The 18,556-nt window shown below is 41.1% G+C and overlaps 1 protein-coding gene across 1 annotated transcript; it reads left to right on the forward strand.

The window, feature by feature from the left end:
- The first annotated feature begins 12,113 nt into the window (after nucleotides 1–12,113).
- Nucleotides 12,114–14,977, forward strand: LOC127438340 (zinc finger and SCAN domain-containing protein 5A). The gene is made up of 2 exons (XM_051693869.1): nucleotides 12,114–13,100; nucleotides 14,037–14,977. The coding sequence occupies exons 1-2, from the start codon at nucleotides 12,437–12,439 to the stop codon at nucleotides 14,780–14,782; spliced, it is 1,410 nt and encodes a 469-aa protein (XP_051549829.1). The 5' UTR covers nucleotides 12,114–12,436; the 3' UTR covers nucleotides 14,783–14,977.
- Nucleotides 14,978–18,556: the final 3,579 nt, after the last annotated feature.

Raw genomic sequence — 18,556 nt, forward strand, 5'->3', positions numbered from 1 at the left:
TGCGGGCTTTTTTCCTTGTATTGTTTACTCAACTGCCCGCGATGTGGTAATTTTTGGTTTTACCACTGAATATAGTCTACGTCAGTTGAACGCGATTTACCAATGCCTATACTAAATTATGAAATCTAAATAAAAAAGCTTATATAATAATTTTATTTTATTTTTTTTTTATAAAGTCCAGCCAGTCACATTAGAGGGTATTATTTTTGTATTTTATTTTTTCTCGAGAAAATCAAACGCAAACCCATAGGCTATCAAGAAAAAAAATATAGCCTACTTTATATAAAAAAAAAAAAAAAAAAGAAAAAGAAAATAGGCTAAATGCAAGCAGGAAAGAAACATTTCTAAATAAAAGCCTTTTTTCTTTTTTATTATTTTTTAAGGTTAGTTTCGCTCATTTAATTATTCATTATTTTTTTTCATTACTTTAATTTTACTTATATCAAAATGTGGCCATGGCACTTTGTCTGAAAGAACACAACATGTTCGGATGTCTTAGGCACGACTTACACATGGTTGGGACCAGGTGTAAATTTTGTTCGTGCGACTAACGTTTTGAAAATACGAAAACTTTCATGAATCAGAACATTTACGTAAGAACGGCTTTACAAACTATTTACCCCAAAATTCGTTCTGCTCATGAATGAGGCCAAATGCAAGTATATGGTGACCAGAACTCAGAAGGTCCAAAAAGCACATAAAGGCATCATAAAAGTAATCCATACGACTCCAGTAGATAAATCCATATCTTCTGAAGCGATATGATGTGGGTTAAGTCCTTTTTTACTATCAGTCTCCACTTTTGACCAGCCCCAACCAGTAGGTGGCTGACTGTGAAAGTCACTTCCACACCAGAAAGTGGAAGTGAAAGTGTAGGGTTACAGTAAAAATCTGTTTCTCTAATATTCTTTTTTTTAAGGCATAATTTATAGACACATTTTTTTTTTTTAATCAAATGCACAATGATGACTTACGGCTTTATTTTTTGTTACAAGATAATTTTCTGTAAAGCTGCTATGAAACAATCTGTGTTGTAAAAGAAAAAGCGCTATACAAAAAAAAAAATGACTTGACTTGAGATATTCTAAAAATCTTTGTGTATGTTCTGCAGAAGAAAGAAAGCCATAGACCTCTGGGATGGCATGAGGTTGAGTAAATTATGAGAGAATTTTCATTTTTGGGTGAACTCTCTCTTTGTTACTGACAGTAACAATCTGGATGGGGCAGTGAGTTAGCCTACAGTCAGGACTTATCATCAGCATGCATTCCCCCTCAACTACTGTGATGATGGTACTTTCCATCTGCCTTGCTCCCCATGCTGTAGTAGCTTCTGGATAGGTTGCCCAGCAACACCATTTCCAGAGACCCATGTAAGCAGTATGTGGTCGGATGGACAGCTGTTCTGCATGAATCCTCCATGCACATACACTGGCGGCCAAAGGTTTTGAATAATGTACAGATTTTGCTCTTATGGAAAGAAATTGGTACTTTTATTCACCAAAGTGGCATTCAACTGATCACAATGTACAGTCAGGACATTAATAACATGAAAAATTACTATTACAATTTGAAAAAAAATTTCAGAACTTCTTAAACTACTTCAAAGTGTTCTCATCAAAAAATCCTCCACGTGCAGCAATGACAGCTTTGCAGATCCTTGGCATTCTAGCTGTCAGTTTGTCCAGATACTCAGGTGACATTTCACCCCATGCTTCCTGTAACACTTGCAATAGATGTGACTGTCTTGTCAGGCAATTCTCACGCACCATTCAGTTTAGCTGATCCCACAAAATCTTAATGGGGTTAAGATCCATAACACTCTTTTCCATTTATTTGTTGTCCAATGTCTGTGTTTCTTTGCCCACTCTAACCTTTTCTTTTTGTTTTTCTGTTTTTGCTTTTTCTTTGCAATTCTTCCCAATAAGGCCTGCACCCCTGAGTCTTCTCTTTACTGTTGTAGATGAAACTGGTGTTGAGTGAGTAGAATTCAATGACGCTGTCAGCTGAGGACATGTGAGGCATCTATTTCTCAAACTAGAGACTCTGATGTACTTATCCTCTTATTTATTTGTACATCTGGGCCTTCCACATCTCTTTCTGTCCTTGTTAGAACCAGTTGTCCTTTGTCTTTGAAAACTGTAGTGTACCTTTGTATGAAATCTTCATTCCTCAAAACAATGATTGACTGATGAGTTTCTAGAGAAAGTGATGGTGCTGTTTTTTACATCAGTAATGTCCTGACTATATTTTGTGATCAGCTGAATGCCACTTTGGTGAATTAAAGTACCAATTCCGAAACAGCAAAATCTGTACAATATTCCAAACTTTTGGCTGCCAGTGTACATACAAACACATACACTCATAGCCACTGAATGGGTCTCAAAAAAATGTCATCAAGAAATATCTGTATATAATGTGGTAGTTAACGTCATTACCATAAGCATAATGTGTTTAAAGGCTTTATATATGCTTCCCTCTGGCAAAGGAGACAGAATGAGTGAAGTGGTTCAGGAGATTAGAAGTCCAGTGTGATCCCACTGCTCTTCACATAGGTAAACAGGGTTCAGATTTACAGACAGAGAAGGAGAGATAGAGATTAAATCATTAGACAGAGAGGTTCAAATGCTGGTGTTAAACTAACCAGATTTGGTGCAAGAACATCGGCTTGTGAAATAGAGTCTGTGTAATTCCATTTGTCAGGCACTAGCGAGCGGTATCGTATCGTTCTTTCTTACAGCAGTCAAAATTAGAATTTGCCATTTAAAGGGATATTTCATCCAAAAAAGAAAATTCTCTCATCATTTACTCACCCCCATGCCATCCCAGATGTGTATGACCTTTTTCTTCTGCTGAACACAAATTAAGATTTTTAGAAGAATATCTCAGCTCTGTAGGTCCATCCACTGCAAGTGAATGGTGGCCAGAAGTTTGAAGGTCCAAAAAGCACATAAAGGCTGCATAAAATTAATCCATACACCTCCAGTGGTTAAATCCATGCCTTCTTAAGCGATATGATAAGTTTGGGTGAGAAACAGATCAATATTTAAGAGAATTTTATTTTTGGGTGAACTATTCCTTTAAACTATTTAAACTAATGTTAGAATGTAAGCCTTGAAATAGGGACATTTTAACTGAAATATATATATCAGTGTTTAATAAATAAATATTTAAGCATTTAGTTTATAGTACATTTCCAATTCCAACAACTATGAATTGGGAAAAAGTTTCATGCAAACCTGAAATCAGATGGACAGGATTCTATGAAACCTTTTTTTTTATTTTATATATTATTATTCTAGTGAGCTATTGTTGTTTGACCTTAAACCCAACCAGGAGCATTGATACAGTTGAACATTGACTGATCTAATTTTTTAGCTTCAAGCACCCTTTAATGTTTAACCCTCTTGTGTTTAATCAAACAATTTTCAACAGTGTAAAGGTCATACAGCAGTTTCATATTTAAACCAGGTCAAATTTGAGACTATAAGCTTTTAAGCACACATGAATGGGTAACTCCAAATGTCCACAGTACTCTCTAACTTCACTGCTCATAGTTCAAACAAAACATTTTTTCTTGACTCTTTGTGCTGCCATATCATATATATATATATATATATATATATATATATATATATACACAACAGCACATGAAAACACGGAATCAACTTTCAACAAATATTCCCCCCTCCCTCCCCTCACCTCCCCTCCCCTCCCCTCCACCCAACACACATCCCAGTGGTCAGAATAATAACAGACACACATACAAGCAGACAGTCCAGAGAAAATACTCAGACATAAAATAAAAAAACACAAAAAATTGCCCAACAAAAAAGAAAAAGGGTTACACACATCAATTAATTACATACACACCATTTATACTGTCCCTCTCAATTTTTCCTACCTGGCAATTCTCCAAGAAGGCCAAATAAGTGCCCCACTTCTTCTCAAAGGCACCCAATCTGCCCAGCCATCTATGCGACATCTTTTCAAAGGCCGCCACTCTGCCCAATTCGGTGCACCACACATGAAATGAGGGCGCACCAGCCGACTTCCATCCCCCAAGGATCACTTTTCTGCCGATCATCACACTGGTAAGGATGTGTGTGTATTCCCTAAGTTGACCCCCGCCCCATCACCCAAAATACAAAGTCTGGGGCAGAATGAAATCTGAGTGCTCAGGATCTCACAGACATAACTCTGAACCCTCGACCAAAACTCTTGAATCTTAATACAATACCAAAAAATGTGTGCTATGACCCCATCCTCTGACTGGCATCGCCAACAGGTGGGTGTATCTTTAAAACCAAGCCTATGCAATCTAGAGGGAGTCCAATAAAAATGATGCAGAATCTTAAATTGAATGAGGCGCATCCTTGCATCCCTAGACATAGACTTGACATTTTTAAAAATCCTACCCCATTCTTCAACCTCCAGTACTAAATTCAAGTCTTTCTCCCATAATTTCTTGAGAGATGTCAAAACCCCGTCCCCTAGACTCTGAATTAGCCAAGAATAGTACGCTGAAGCCTCGTGACCCTTTCTAAAAGCCTTTAGTACCAGCTCAAGAGTGTCTGCAGCTTTAGGGGGCTGCGTACTACACCCAAAGATGGCACAAAGTAGATGGCGCAGCTGTAAATACCTGAAGAATTGAGATCTGGGAATCCCAAACTGCAGTGTAATATTTTCAAAGGATCACCCAGCATAGCAAGTCCCTTCTCAATCCATTCTGTCCAGCAAAAAGGGGACTTGTTAATACACAATTTAGGGTTTAACCAGATACTTGCGGCAGCGTTCAGGTAAATGTCCGAATTGAGCACGTGGGAAACTGTTGTCCACACTAACTGCATGTGTGAGATAACGGGATGTGTCTTTACTTCTCCGGGCAGCTTGGTAGAAAGACATTGCAATGGCAAGATAGGGGCAAGGACCTCCTGTTTGATAAAAAGCCAGGGAGGAGCTCTTTCAGGTGGAAGCGACCAATGTGCCAAATGTCCAAAAGCATAATAGTAAAACAATCTTTTGGGGAGACCTAACCCACCTTTGTCAATTGGCCTGTGTAACTTGTTAGAATGCATTCAAGGACATTTACCATTCCAGATGAAAGATTTAGCAATACTATCAAATTGTTTAAAATAAAAATGGGGAACTTCAATGGGGAGAGACTGTAATAGGTAGTTAAATTTTGGAATACAATTCATTTTTATAACATTAACCTTCCCAATCATAGATAATTGTAATAAAGCCCACCTTTCAACATCACTCAAAAACTTTTTTATTAAAGGGTCAAAATTAACTCTGACTAAGTCACATAAATTTGCTTGGAATAAAATACCCAAATACTTAATGCCCTGTTTGGGCCACTGAAAGGCGCCCGGCTGAAAAGCCGTTACCGGGCAGAAAGCTGTCAGAGCCAAAGCTTCGGATTTAGACCAATTAACTCTGTATCCCGAAAATTTAGAGAAGGAATTAATAATTCTGTGGAGGCAAGGCATAGATCTCATGGGGTCGGAAACGAATAATAAAATATAATCTGCGTAAAGCAAAAGCTTATGCACCACACCTCCCGCCACCACCCCTGGACAATCATCCTCCTTTCTTATCGTGGCTGTTAATGGTTCCAGGGCAAGACAGAACAATAATGGGGAAAGAGGGCATCCCTGCCGGGTGCCCCTATTCAGAGTAAAATAATCTGAATTAATCCATTTGTTTGTACTGCCGCTACAGGGTGTCTATAAAGTAACTTAATCCAACCAACAAATGTACTCCCGAACCCATACATTTCCAAAATCGTAAAAAGATAATCCCATTCTACCATATCAAACGCCTTTTCGGCGTCAAGTGAGATGGCAGCGACCGGAGACTGATCATTCGCTACTGACCACATGATATTAATGAAACGCCTAATGTTATCAGAAGAACTACGGCCCCGAGTAAACCCCACTTGATCTGTATGTATAAGAGATGTCATAACTTTTAATCGGTTAGCCAAAATTTTTGACAACATTTTTACATCTAGCTGGATCAGGAAAATTGGACGGTAACTTTTTTTTTTTTTTTGCTAATATCTTCATCAGTAGACGAAGACGTGGAGTTATAAAGATCAATATAGAATTCTTTAAAGGCATTATTAATATCAGTGGCCGAGTTAAAAATTTCACCACCAGTAGATTTCACTGAGGGAATGGTAGAAAAAGACTCTCTCTGTTTTATATATCTAGCCAAAAGCTTCCCTGCTTTGTCCCCCGACTCAAAGTATGACTATCTTGCCCTGAATAACCAAAACTCCACTTTCCGCGACAAAATAGTATTATATTTGTATTTCAATCGGGTCAATTCTCTAAGGCCATCAGATGACATCTGGAGCTTCAGCTCTGCCTCAGCATTTTTAATATTCCCTTATAACTCCACGAATTCTCGTGCGTTGGATTTTTTGGTGAATGAGGCATACTGTATGATCCAACCTCTAAGAACCGCCTTTAGTGCCTCCCAAGCCACGCCCACAGAGGATACTGAGGACCAATTGGTCTCCATATAAACACTGATTTCAGTCTTTAACATTTGTTGGAAATCAGGATTTTGCAAAAGGGATACATTAAAGCACCAGCTATATGATTTTGTGTGTGGCAACATCTCTAAACACACCAGGGTGTGATCTGAGACTAAAATGTTTCCAATTGAGCAGTCAACAGATGAAATGAGAGACATAGATATATAAAAAAAATCTATTCTAGAATAAATCTTATGGACTGATGAAAAAAAGATATAGTCCCTACCATATGGGTTCAAAAGTCGCCAAATATCTACAAGACCAAGATTTTTACAGATCTTGTGAAGTGTCAATGTTGCTCTAGGGAGCTTACACACTTTTGCTTCACTATGATCAAGGACTGAATCCATCAATAAATTAAAGTCTCCTCCCAATATTATATCATGAGGGGTGCCAGCGGCTTGCAACATCCCCTCAAGATCTATAAAAAAGCCCTGATCATCAGTGTTAGGTGTGTAAATATTAGCCAAAATCAACCTTTTCCCCTGAATGTCTGCTAAAACAATAATGACTTCCTAATTTATCTTTAATCTGTTTGAGAAATTTGAATTGTAGATGTTTACTTATCAGTATAATGACTCCCCTAATCTTACTTGAACCAGCACAAAAAATAAAAAAATAAACATGTCCACCCCATAGCTTCCCAAATTTTTCAGCTTCCTGCGGGGAAAGATGCATTTCTTGAAGAAAGACTATATCATATTTCTTATGCTTAAGAAAAGAAATAAACTTCCTTCTTTTTATGGGGTGCCCCAACCCATTCACATTACATGTGGAGAGTGATAATCCACTCATATTAACATTTGACATATTGATATAATGAAAAAAATAAATTGTGTCAAAAATAAGATTATACAGACCACATTCCCCATTAATGCAACAATCAAATCCCGAACAGAACAAACAGAAAAAGAAAAACTTGCGCATTAACCCTGCGCACGATAGCGCCAACCGGCGTCAATCCCTCTAAACTCAAACAGTCCATGTACACCTACGAGAACCCCCGCGACAACTTTGCCGTCGGATTGCTTAAGTCCTTCTATACAGATTTTGTGAATTTTGTGCAAAATTACATAACAGAAAATACTTTGTAAAACATACCCCAGCCAACAGGCAAAATAAACACAAAGAACATGTAGATTCATTCACAGAACTGTCTCGAAGGTGTGTTCCTCCACAAAATAAACTCCAGCTGATATAAACCGTTCAGTTTCCTCGGACAGACCAACAATTGTTTCAAGTGTTCAGTGAGCCGGCTGTTATGAGTGCAGCAGATGACGTAATCATTCCAATGTCCCGCAAAAATACTCCACATAACAAACTCCAGCCAACAGAAGGCATAAGCACAAAGAAAAACAGGCATCCCGGTTCCTCGGATGATCAAGAGTCAAATTCGCGCAAAAAAAAATAAAATAAAAATAAAAATACACCATGACTTACTCAGTCCATCAACTTTATAAAAGACGTCCTTTATGTGAGCATGTAGATATTTTGCGGTCATCCATAGTGTCCATTCTCAATCTGGCCAGGAACTTTAGTATAAAAGCGATCTTCCGTCAATGCAAAAGTTTCTTGGAGTCATGCCACAAAACAAACTCCAGCTGATAGGCGGAGCCAACGCAAAAATAAACAAAAATGGCACCCAGCTTCTTTGGACAGTCGAGAGACCAAACAGCGAGTCAGTCCACTCACATAAGAAACGCCCAATGGTTTACTCACCCATAGTTTGTATGAAGGCCAGTGCCTTTTTGGGGCATAAAAATACTTTGCTGCCATCCTTGGTGTCTATTCTCAGTTTGGCTGGAAACATCAGTGCAAAAGCGATCTTCTGTTGATGTAAGAGTTTCTTAAATTCCTTGAACCGATCACGTTTCTCTCTTGTCGAATTTGCAAAATCCGGGAACAAGAAAATTTGTGATTCTTCCAATAGAACTTTCCTTTGCTCCTCGCCTGGCGCAACACAAGAGCTTTATCGGATGATCTCAGAAATTTGGCCCGAATTGATCGGGGCCTGTCTCCCTCAGCAGATCTGCGAGCCGGGACTCTGTGAGCTCGCTCGATTTCCAGTTTATGGCCTGTTATGTCGAGCAGATTCCTTCATGCTCAGGAATTCCAACAAACTGTATGTTATTCCTTCGACTCATATTTTCAAAATATTCAAGTTTTTCCAAAATAGATTCCAAGTCTGTTTTGGACGTGGGCGGATAAGTGGATAATTCCTTTTCCGATGATTCCAAATAATTAATCTGTTTCTCAACATACGACACTCTTGTGACCAACTCAGAGAATTTTGTTTCCATCGCAGTAATTGATCGACCTTCATCAGCATCACCAAGATGTTGGACAGTTGATGCTTAATTTCATCTCACGACGTGCTTCCCAAATCGAGTCCCCGACTCACAGTCCCATCAGAGGCCTCAGCTTGAACACGTAAGTGTCTTTTAATGTCTCCAGAGTCTGAGAATTTTGACTTCTTTGCCATGTTTACCTCAAAGAACAAATATCTAACTGGGTGTATCGAATCTCACCGGATTATGATATGAAAATAATTTAAAAACTAGCAAAGTGCGCAGAGCTAGTCGCTCATACATCTGCTCCTCGCATGGCGTCGATCAGTCTGATTCTTAAAAACTTTTGGCTAACCGATTAAGTAAAGTTATGACATCTCTTAAACATATAGATCAGGTGGGGTTTATTCAGGGCCGTGGCTCTTCTGATAACATTAGGCATTTCATTAATATCATGTGGTCAGTGGCGAACGATCAGACTCCGGTCGCTGCCATCTCACTTGACACCGAAAAGGCATTTGATATGGTAGAATGGGATTGTTTTTTTAAGATTTTGGAAATATACGGGTTCAGGAATACTATTATTGGATGGGTTAAGTTACTTTATAGACACCCGGTAGCGGCGGTACAAACAAATGGATTAATTTCAGATTATTTTACTCTGGATAAGGGCACCCGGCAGGGTTGCCCTCTTTCCCCTTTATTGTTCTGTCTTGCCCTGGAACCATTAGCAGCTAAGAAAGGAAGATGATTTTCCAGGGGTGGTGGCGGAAGGTATGGCGCATAAGCTTTTGCTTTTCGCAGATAATATTTTATTATTCGTCTCCGACCCTACTAGATCTATGCCTTGCCTCCACAGAATTATTAATACCTTTTATAAGTTCTTAGGATACAGAGTCAGTTGGTCTAAATCCGAAGATTTGGCTCTGACAGTGTATTGCCCCGTAACTGCTTTTCAGCTGGGCGCCTTCCAGTGGCCCTAACAAGGCATTAAATATTTGGCCATTTTATTCCCAGCAAGTTTGTGTGATTTAGTTAGAGTTAATTTTGACCCCTTCATAAAAAGGTTTTCGGGCTTCATTACATTTATCTGTGATTGGGAAGGTTAAAGTTATTCAAATGAATTGAACTACCTGCTACAATCTCTCCCTGTAGATGTCCCCCTCTCTTATTTCAAGCAATTTGATAGCATAGCGAAGTCCTTCATTTTGAATGGTAAGCGTCCTAGATTACATTTCAATAAATTACATAGGCCGATTGACAAAGGTGGGCTAGGCCTACCCAAGATTTTATTATTATGCCTTCGGTCTCAGACATTTGGCTCATTGGTCGCTTCCACCTGAGAGAGCCCCTCCCTGGTTTTGTAATGAACAGGAAGTTCTTACCCCTATTTTGCCATTGCAAAGTCTTTCTATTAAACTAACCGGAGGAGTTATGTCACACTCCCTTATCTCGCATTTGCATGCGGTATGGCAAAAGTGTCCAGAGTGATTAATTCAGACATTTATTTAAATGTTGCCTTAAGCATATGGCTGAACTCAAAATTACACATTAATAAGTCCCCTTTCTGCTGGACAGAGTGGATGGTGAGGGAGGTTAATACGTTCAGTGACATATATGAGAGTGGAGTGTTGAGATCGTTTGAAAATATGGTTCAACATTTTAGGATTCCCAGATCTCAGTTCTTTAGGTATTTACAGCTGCGCCACCTGCTCTGTACTATTTTTGGGAGTAGCATACACCTCCCTAAAGCGGCAGATACTCTGGAAGTGCTGATTACTGCTTTTGGAAAAGGTCATGAGGCATCAGTGTATTACTTTCTGTTAATTCAGAGCCTGGGGGACAGAATTTCAACTTCTCTCAAGAAATTATGGGAGAAAGATTTAAACTTGGTATTGGAGGAGGGAGTGTGGGCTAGGATTCTAAAAAACATCAAGTCTACATCTAGAGATGCAAGGGTGTGTCTGATGCAGTTTAAGATTTTGCATCGATTCTATTGGACCCTCTCTAGATTGTATAGGCTTGGTCTTAAAGACACGCCCACCTGCTGGCGATGTCAATCAGAAGACGAGGACACAACCCATGTTTTTTGGGGATGTGTTAAGATTCAAGAATTTGGTTGAGGGTTCAGAGATTTATGTGTGAAGTATTGGACACTCAATTTTAATTTTGCCCTAGACTCTGCATCTTAGGCGATGGGGCGGTCATTAATATTGGGGATAGTCATTTAAAAACTTGGGTCCTAGCCGGAGTTATGGTTGGCAGACAAATCATCCTCAGGTGGTGGAAGTTGGCTGGAGCACCCTCGTTTCGGGAGTGTTACGGGGAGATGGGCGGGGTGGCAGCATTCAAGGAGGTGATTTTTAGAAGGCTGGGAAAATGGGATTTGTTTGATAGGAAGTGGGGTGGATATTTGGCTTTTTTGGAGGGTTCTTGGGGAGAGGGGGTTGGGGTTTAATGTATATAATTGATTCCGTATTTTATGTTGTGTTTGTTTGTCTTATGAATGGAATCAATAAAAATTGTTAATAACAGAATATGGCAATTAGGATTAATGGTAAATTTTTTATGGGTGCCGGCACATGTAGGAGTGAAAGGAAATGAGGAGATAGACCATCTGGCTAAGCAGGCCCTGAAACAACCACAAATTGACATTAAGATGATATTGAGTAAAGCAAAAGTAAAAGGGTTAATTATGATTGACGTTAAAAAGAAATGGCAGAAGTTCTAGGATAGTGAAAGAAGACATAGACATTTGCATCGTATTCAGGAATATGTTACTGCAGAGAGAGTTAAATACGGCAATAGGAAAAAGGATGTTATTATTTCCCGACTGTGTATTGGACATTCAGCATTAAATCAAGGTCTGCACATAATAGGGAAACATGAGACCGGTAACTGTGAAAAATGTGGACATCCTGAAACGGTAGAACATATACTCCTAAACTGTGTCGCATACAAAAGAGAAGATTTCATCTAATCCTAGCGTTAAGAACATTGGGAATCAATAATATTTCACTCCAGGTTCTAAGTAATGGCCCAAAGCAATCAAGAATTTACTATGAATTATTTAATTATTTGAAAGAGACAGGATTGATCAATACGATTTAGGATGTATTAATTTTTATTATTATTATTTATTTATTTTTGCCATTATCCAACCATTTTACGCTCCACACTCCAGTCCTGTAGGTGGCGGAAATGCACCTTTTACGTTGGTTTGCCAGCCGCCATAAAACATCACCAGAAGAAGAAGAAAACTTCCAATCACATGCTGTTACTGACGTCATATTTCTTGGACGATGGGCGTGATGACAGCAGTGAGAATGCGACAGCTTGAGAAATATTTCCAAAACACTGTACAGGAGTAATACTATTCTGTTCTTTCAACATGGTAGCCCAGTAAGCCATGGAAGTATGACCATAATTTGAAAACAGATATCGTTCGTGTTGCAGGCTTTTCTCGACCTAGCTAGGTAAATTCTCAAAACCGTCGCCTGCCAAACCACCTCTTCCAGAGGTCTGAAATCACAAATGTTATATCACAACACACAGTGAAATACCTAACTTGCATAGAAAAAACACTGACGTGGTCATAGCCATGGCTTTGAGCATGGACATCAGCGTTTCTTTTCTCAAGTGTGAACTCGCCTCCACCATCGACCAGGCGGTAAGATGCGCCGTTGAAACTGTTTTAAAAGAAACGGCAAGAGTTGTTGGCATGAAACTGGCCGCGGCTCGTAATGCTGCCGCAGAGTCCCACCGAGAGAACCAGAGCCTGCGGGAGAGACTGGAGATCTCCGAGAGCGAGCTGAAAGCGGTACGCTACTACATGACAGCGGCGGAAAAGAACATTAAACAGTGTTTACTACTGAACAGAAACCAGCCTCGGTCAACTGTCGTGCGGCCAAATACAGATGACGCACTCTTTCAGTTTCCCTCACACTCTGCGGACGAAAGCCCCACATCACAACCACAGAGCAGAGATTCCACCCGCAAGACCTTCCGTAACTCACCAGGAAGAATCCACAATGCTAAAAATGTACCCAGTGTTGGCCTCTGTCTTCCCACGGTGCAGTCAGACTGGCCTCGTGTTTGTGTCAACCGCAAAAAGACACGATTGTCTTCAATAGGCAACAGTTCAGCAATCATAAGTGACCCCACGACCTCTCAAACCCTTGTGGAAAACAACACTGCTCTATTAAGGCCAGAGGATGAGACAGAGCGTCCGTTTTACATCGCCAATGAGGGTGTCTCGGAAAAAGGTTGACAGTCTACATTATTCCCATATTCCAGCACAATACTGACAATCAATTATTGTGCATAGAGTAAAGGTCATAACTGTTTACTTGGAGCAGGTCAGTGTCACCACACTGTAAAAAAGGTCATGTCGAGCAAAGTTAAAAAATGAAGGCAACATGATTATGCAGGACGATTTTTGAGTTCTTAATAATGGTCCTTAGTGACATTGCTTTGTTTAGTCAATTTGAATTTGTTCACAAATTGCATTAATGAATTACTTTCACATGAAGTTAAAATGGAAATTCCCTCATTATTTTCTCATGCCATCCCAGATGCGTATGACTTTCTTTCCTCTGTTGAACACAAATTAGGAATTTTTGAAGAATATTTCAGCTCTGTAGGTCTGAACAACGCAAGTGAATGGGTACAACAATAACAGCATTAATAAAGTCAGCAATCAGCAAAAAATAAGCATATCAGAATCAGCTTTATTGCCAAGTATGCTTACACATACAAGGAATTTGTCTTGGTGACAGGAGCTTCCACTGTACAACAATACAAAAACAGCAGCAAGACATAGATAATAATAAAAAAGAAAACTAATTATACACATACGTACAGACACACACATACATACATACTCACATACACATGGGTAGTGCAAAATATAACACCACATAATTTATTCATGTTGCAATGCATGCTGGGAACACGCAACATTGTTCAATATGAAATTGTTCGTTCAGACAGCTCTGTTAGGCTAGTTGGGACAACATTTGGGGGAATATTGTTGGTCTAACATTTGTTTTTATGTAGATGCAAAGTAATTCACATTTTGTAGTATCTGTGACTCAAAACCCCCCATGAGCTGGATGAAATGCAATTTCAGTGTAATATGAAATAAGTTACTGTGACAAATTTCATCCATCCATATATGTGAGCTTTCCTTTGTTTTCCAGACAACAGTTCTGCACTGGCAGACTCTGAGAGGGGTCCTGAGGAGCCAGAAGCTTCAAGCTCATCCATAAACCCTCCAGAGGTCCCTTCTGACATCACAAAATTTGAGTTTGAGATGAGCACACCTGCAGGGAATGTCAACGAGCTGGAGCTGATCCAGGTGATGGAGGACTCTGAGGATGTCAAACAAGGCACTGTTAAAATAGAAGATGACCCTGAGTCATTTACACTAGAGCCACCTTCATCTGATCCAACTGTAGCTTCTTCATCCACCTCCATGCAAGCATTCCCACAAATCACCTCACCTCCAATATTGGAGAGTGAGGGCGATGCTTTGCTGGCTTTAGTGCCACCTGTAGGGAGTGACACAGGGCTAAGCGGTCCTGTTGAGAGCCCTGATAAAGTGCACCTCTGCAACATTTGTGGCCGGGGATTCCGACGTTTCTACTGCTTGAAAACGCACCAGCGCATACATACGGGAGAGCGCCCATATCCTTGTAGATACTGCGAGAAACGCTTCCGCCATTTAGACAGCTTACACAAGCACCAGCGCATTCACACAGGTGAGAGACCCTACCGCTGCGCACAGTGCGGATGCTGCTTCAGAGAACTGGGTCAACTTAAAAAGCACAGACTCAAACACTCGCCCACATTTGTTCCAGTGGCTCTTCCCGCCTTCCCTCTCGTCCCAGCTGGACCCTCCTATGTCTGGCCACATCTCAACTCCCAGTCTTTGGATTCAGTCTAAAACACAGAGGCCTTGTGAACATTTAATTAGTATATAGATGTTTTTATTTGTGGCAAAACACTCATCTGATATAAAGTTACAAATGTCCTGTATCATAACCTCAGTTGTGTTTTCCATGCATATGAACTTCATCTAAGTATTACTCTGCAAAACATTTCAGTGGGCTCCAAATATGAATAAATTTTTGGTCTTGAAAATTAAAGTTGACTATAAATATGTCTGTCAAACAGCACTGTGCATCCTGCATAAATTAGAACTGATACAACAAGGGTTCCTACGTTTTTGGAAAACCTGGAGTAATCAGGTAATTAAATTTGTTTATTTCTAAGCCTGGAAAAGTCATGGAAAATTATTAAAATCTTGAGAAGTCAGGTATATTTCTAAAGTGCATATAGATTTTGCTAGTAATGCTCAGCACTAAAGTGTTAAATCAGTTAGAAATTTTTCTTTGTGAGTGTGATCGTAATAACAAAAATCCTTATCTGGTAATAACAAGCGACTAGAAAAGTAATGGAAAATCAGTGTTTAAAAAAAAAAAGTAAACCCTGAACTACATATTAAGGCAGAAAGTGACATGCCCACATTGTATTAGGAGAAAAAGTTATATATATATATAGGTACAAAATGAGGGATTTATTTAATATTTCTATGTGGTACTACATTCATTGACTTGTAGTTATTTGTTTACTTAGGTAAATGACAATCTATTAAACTGCAAACCATAAGCATCTAAAAGTAAGGCCATATGGTGATTGGTTTTTCTCTCTTAAAGGAATAGAGTACTCAAAAACACAAATTCTCTCATAATTGTGAATCACGTGAATCAAGATGGCGCCGAGTATGGCTGCTGCGTTGCTAGCTCCGACACAACATAGTAATTTTTTGTTTGTTTTGTTCACAGTTCTTATGTTTTTTGTATTGGATGTTGTCTGCCTTATTATCTACGACAGACAAACACTTTTGGACATTGGTTCAGCAATTTCACACCGTAAACTGGACTTCAAATTCCTCAATGCCGACCCGCTGTTTACAAACACGCCAGCGGAGCCCTTTGTCTGGGCAGCACGGCCGCGGAAACGCAGGAGGAAAAGGGGAAACAGAGCCGGCGTTCTCATCAGAGTAAGACGCCGTGCAAATCGACCCCCGCTACTCAGTATTCTACTGGCAAATGTTCAGTCTCTGGATAACAAGCTCTGCGAGCTGAAAGCGCGGATCTCTTTCCAACGAGAGACGAGGGACTGCTGCATTATCTGCCTTACAGAAACTTGGATGTCTGCGGAGATTCCAGACTCAGCCATTGAACTCGCGGGGTTCTCCGTGCACCGAGCGGACAGAGCGAAAGTCCTCTCAGGTAAAAGTAGAGGTGGTGGAGTATGTTTTATGATCAACAAATCCTGGTGTGATCAGAGGAACGTACATTCTATCAAGTCTTTCTGCTCTCCTGATCTGGAATTTCTCATGCTTCTGTGTCGACCATTCTGGCTACCGAGGGAATTCACAGCAGTCATTATCACTGCTGTGTACATCCCCCCACAAGCCGACACAGACCGGGCACTCAAGGAACTGTATGGGAGTATAAGTGAGCAGGAAACCGTGCACCCTGAGGCCGTGTTCATTGTGACCGGGGACTTTAATAAAACCAGTTTAAAATCAGTCGCACCAAAATACCACCAGCACATTAGTTTCAACACACGAGGGGACCGGGTTTTGGACCATTGCTACTCTCCCTTCCAGGATGGCTACAAATCCCTCCCCCGCCCACCATTTAGCAAATCAGACCACTCTTCCATTCTGCTTCTGCCCGCTTACAGGCAGAAACTGAAACAGGAAGTACCCACCCTCAGAACGATCCAGTGCTGGTCGGACCAATCAGATTCTACGCTACAAGACTGTTTTGATCACACGGACTGGGAGATGTTCCGGTCCGCCTCTGATGATGACATCGAGCTTTACGCTGATAGCGTAATGTGTTTCATCAGAAAGTGCGTAGAAGACGTGGTTCCGACCAGAACAATACGGATCAATCCGAATCAGAAACCATGGATAAATAGCGATGTTCACGCGGCACTTAATGTGCGGACCTCCGCTTTTAATTCCGGGAACGCGGAGGAGCATAAACAAGCCACTTATGCCCTCCGAAAAACTATCAGAACCGCAAAACATCAGTACAGGAGCAAGATTGAAGGACGACAGTTTAACACCACCAACTCTAGAAGCATGTGGCAGGGAATTAACATCATCACGGACTTTAAAGGGAATAAAAACTCCACCATGAACACCGCTGCCTCTCTCCCGGATGAGCTAAATACTTTTTATGCTCGTTTTGAGGAAAATAACAGCGCCCTCACGGAGAGAGCTCTCGCGGCCGAAGCTACAGAGGTTAGTTCACTCTCCGTCTCTGTAGCGGATGTAACCCGATCCTTCCGACGGGTGAATATCCGCAAAGCCGCGGGCCCAGACGGCATTCCGGGCCGCGTCATCAGAGCGTGCGTGAACCAGCTGGCTGGTGTTTTTACGGACATTTTCAACCTTTCCCTCTCTTTGTCTGTAGTCCCCACATGCTTTAAAACATCCACCATTGTGCCTGTTCCAAAGCAATCAAAAATAATTTGCTTAAATGACTGGCGTCCTGTTGCTCTGACCCCCATCATCAGCAAATGCTTTGAGAGACTAAGCAGAGATTACATCTGCTCTGTGCTGCCTCCCTCACTGGACACATTGCAGTTTGCTTACCGCAACAACCGCTACACTGATGATGCCATTGCATCTACAATACACACTGCTCTCTCCCACCTGGAAAAAAAGGAAACTTATGTGAGAATGCTGTTTGTAGACTACAGCTCAGCATTCAACACCATAGTGCCCTCCAAGCTTGATGAGAAACTCCGGGCTCTGGGCTTAAACAGCTCGCTGTGCAGCTGGATCCTGGACTTCCTGTCAAGCAGACGCCAGGTGGTTAGAATAGGCAGCAACATCTCCACATCACTGACCCTCAACCCTGGAGCCCCACAGGGCTGTGTTCTCAGCCCACTACTGTATTCCTTGTACATACATGACTGTGTGGCAACACACAGCTCCAATGCCATCATTAAGTTTGCTGATGACACGACGGTGGCAGGTCTGATCACTGACAATGATGAAACAGCCTACAGAGAGGAGGTGCACACTCTGACACACTGGTGTCAGGAGCACAACCTCTCCCTCAACGTCAGTAAGACAAAGGAGCTTGTGGTGGACTTCAGAAGAAAAGACAGAGAACACAGTCCCATCACCATCAATGGAGCACCAGTGGAGAGAGTCAGCAGCTTCAAGTTCCTGGGTGTCCACATCACTGAGGAACTCACATGGTCCATCCACACTGAAGTCGTTGTGAAGAAGGCTCATCTGCGCCTCTTCTTCCTGAGACGGCTGAGGAAGTTTGGAATGAACCGCCACATCCTCACACGGTTCTACACCTGCACTGTAGAGAGCATCCTGACTGGCTGCATCTCCGCCTGGTACGGCAATAGCACTGCCCACAGCCGCAAAGCACTGCAAAGGGTGGTGCGAACTGCCAGACACATCATCGGAGGTGAGCTTCCCTCCCTCCAGGAAATGAAAAAAGCTCGGAGGATCATCAGACTCCAGCCACCCGAGCCACGGGCTGTTCTCACTGCTACCATCAGGCAGGCGGTACCGCAGCATCAGGACCCGCACCATCCGACTCCATGACAGCTTCTTCCCCCAAGCAATCAGACTTCTGAACTCTTGATCTCCCACGATCAAAATACATCA

Source organism: Myxocyprinus asiaticus, chromosome 4 (genome assembly GCF_019703515.2).
Source record: "Myxocyprinus asiaticus isolate MX2 ecotype Aquarium Trade chromosome 4, UBuf_Myxa_2, whole genome shotgun sequence".
Taxonomy (NCBI): domain Eukaryota; kingdom Metazoa; phylum Chordata; class Actinopteri; order Cypriniformes; family Catostomidae; genus Myxocyprinus; species Myxocyprinus asiaticus.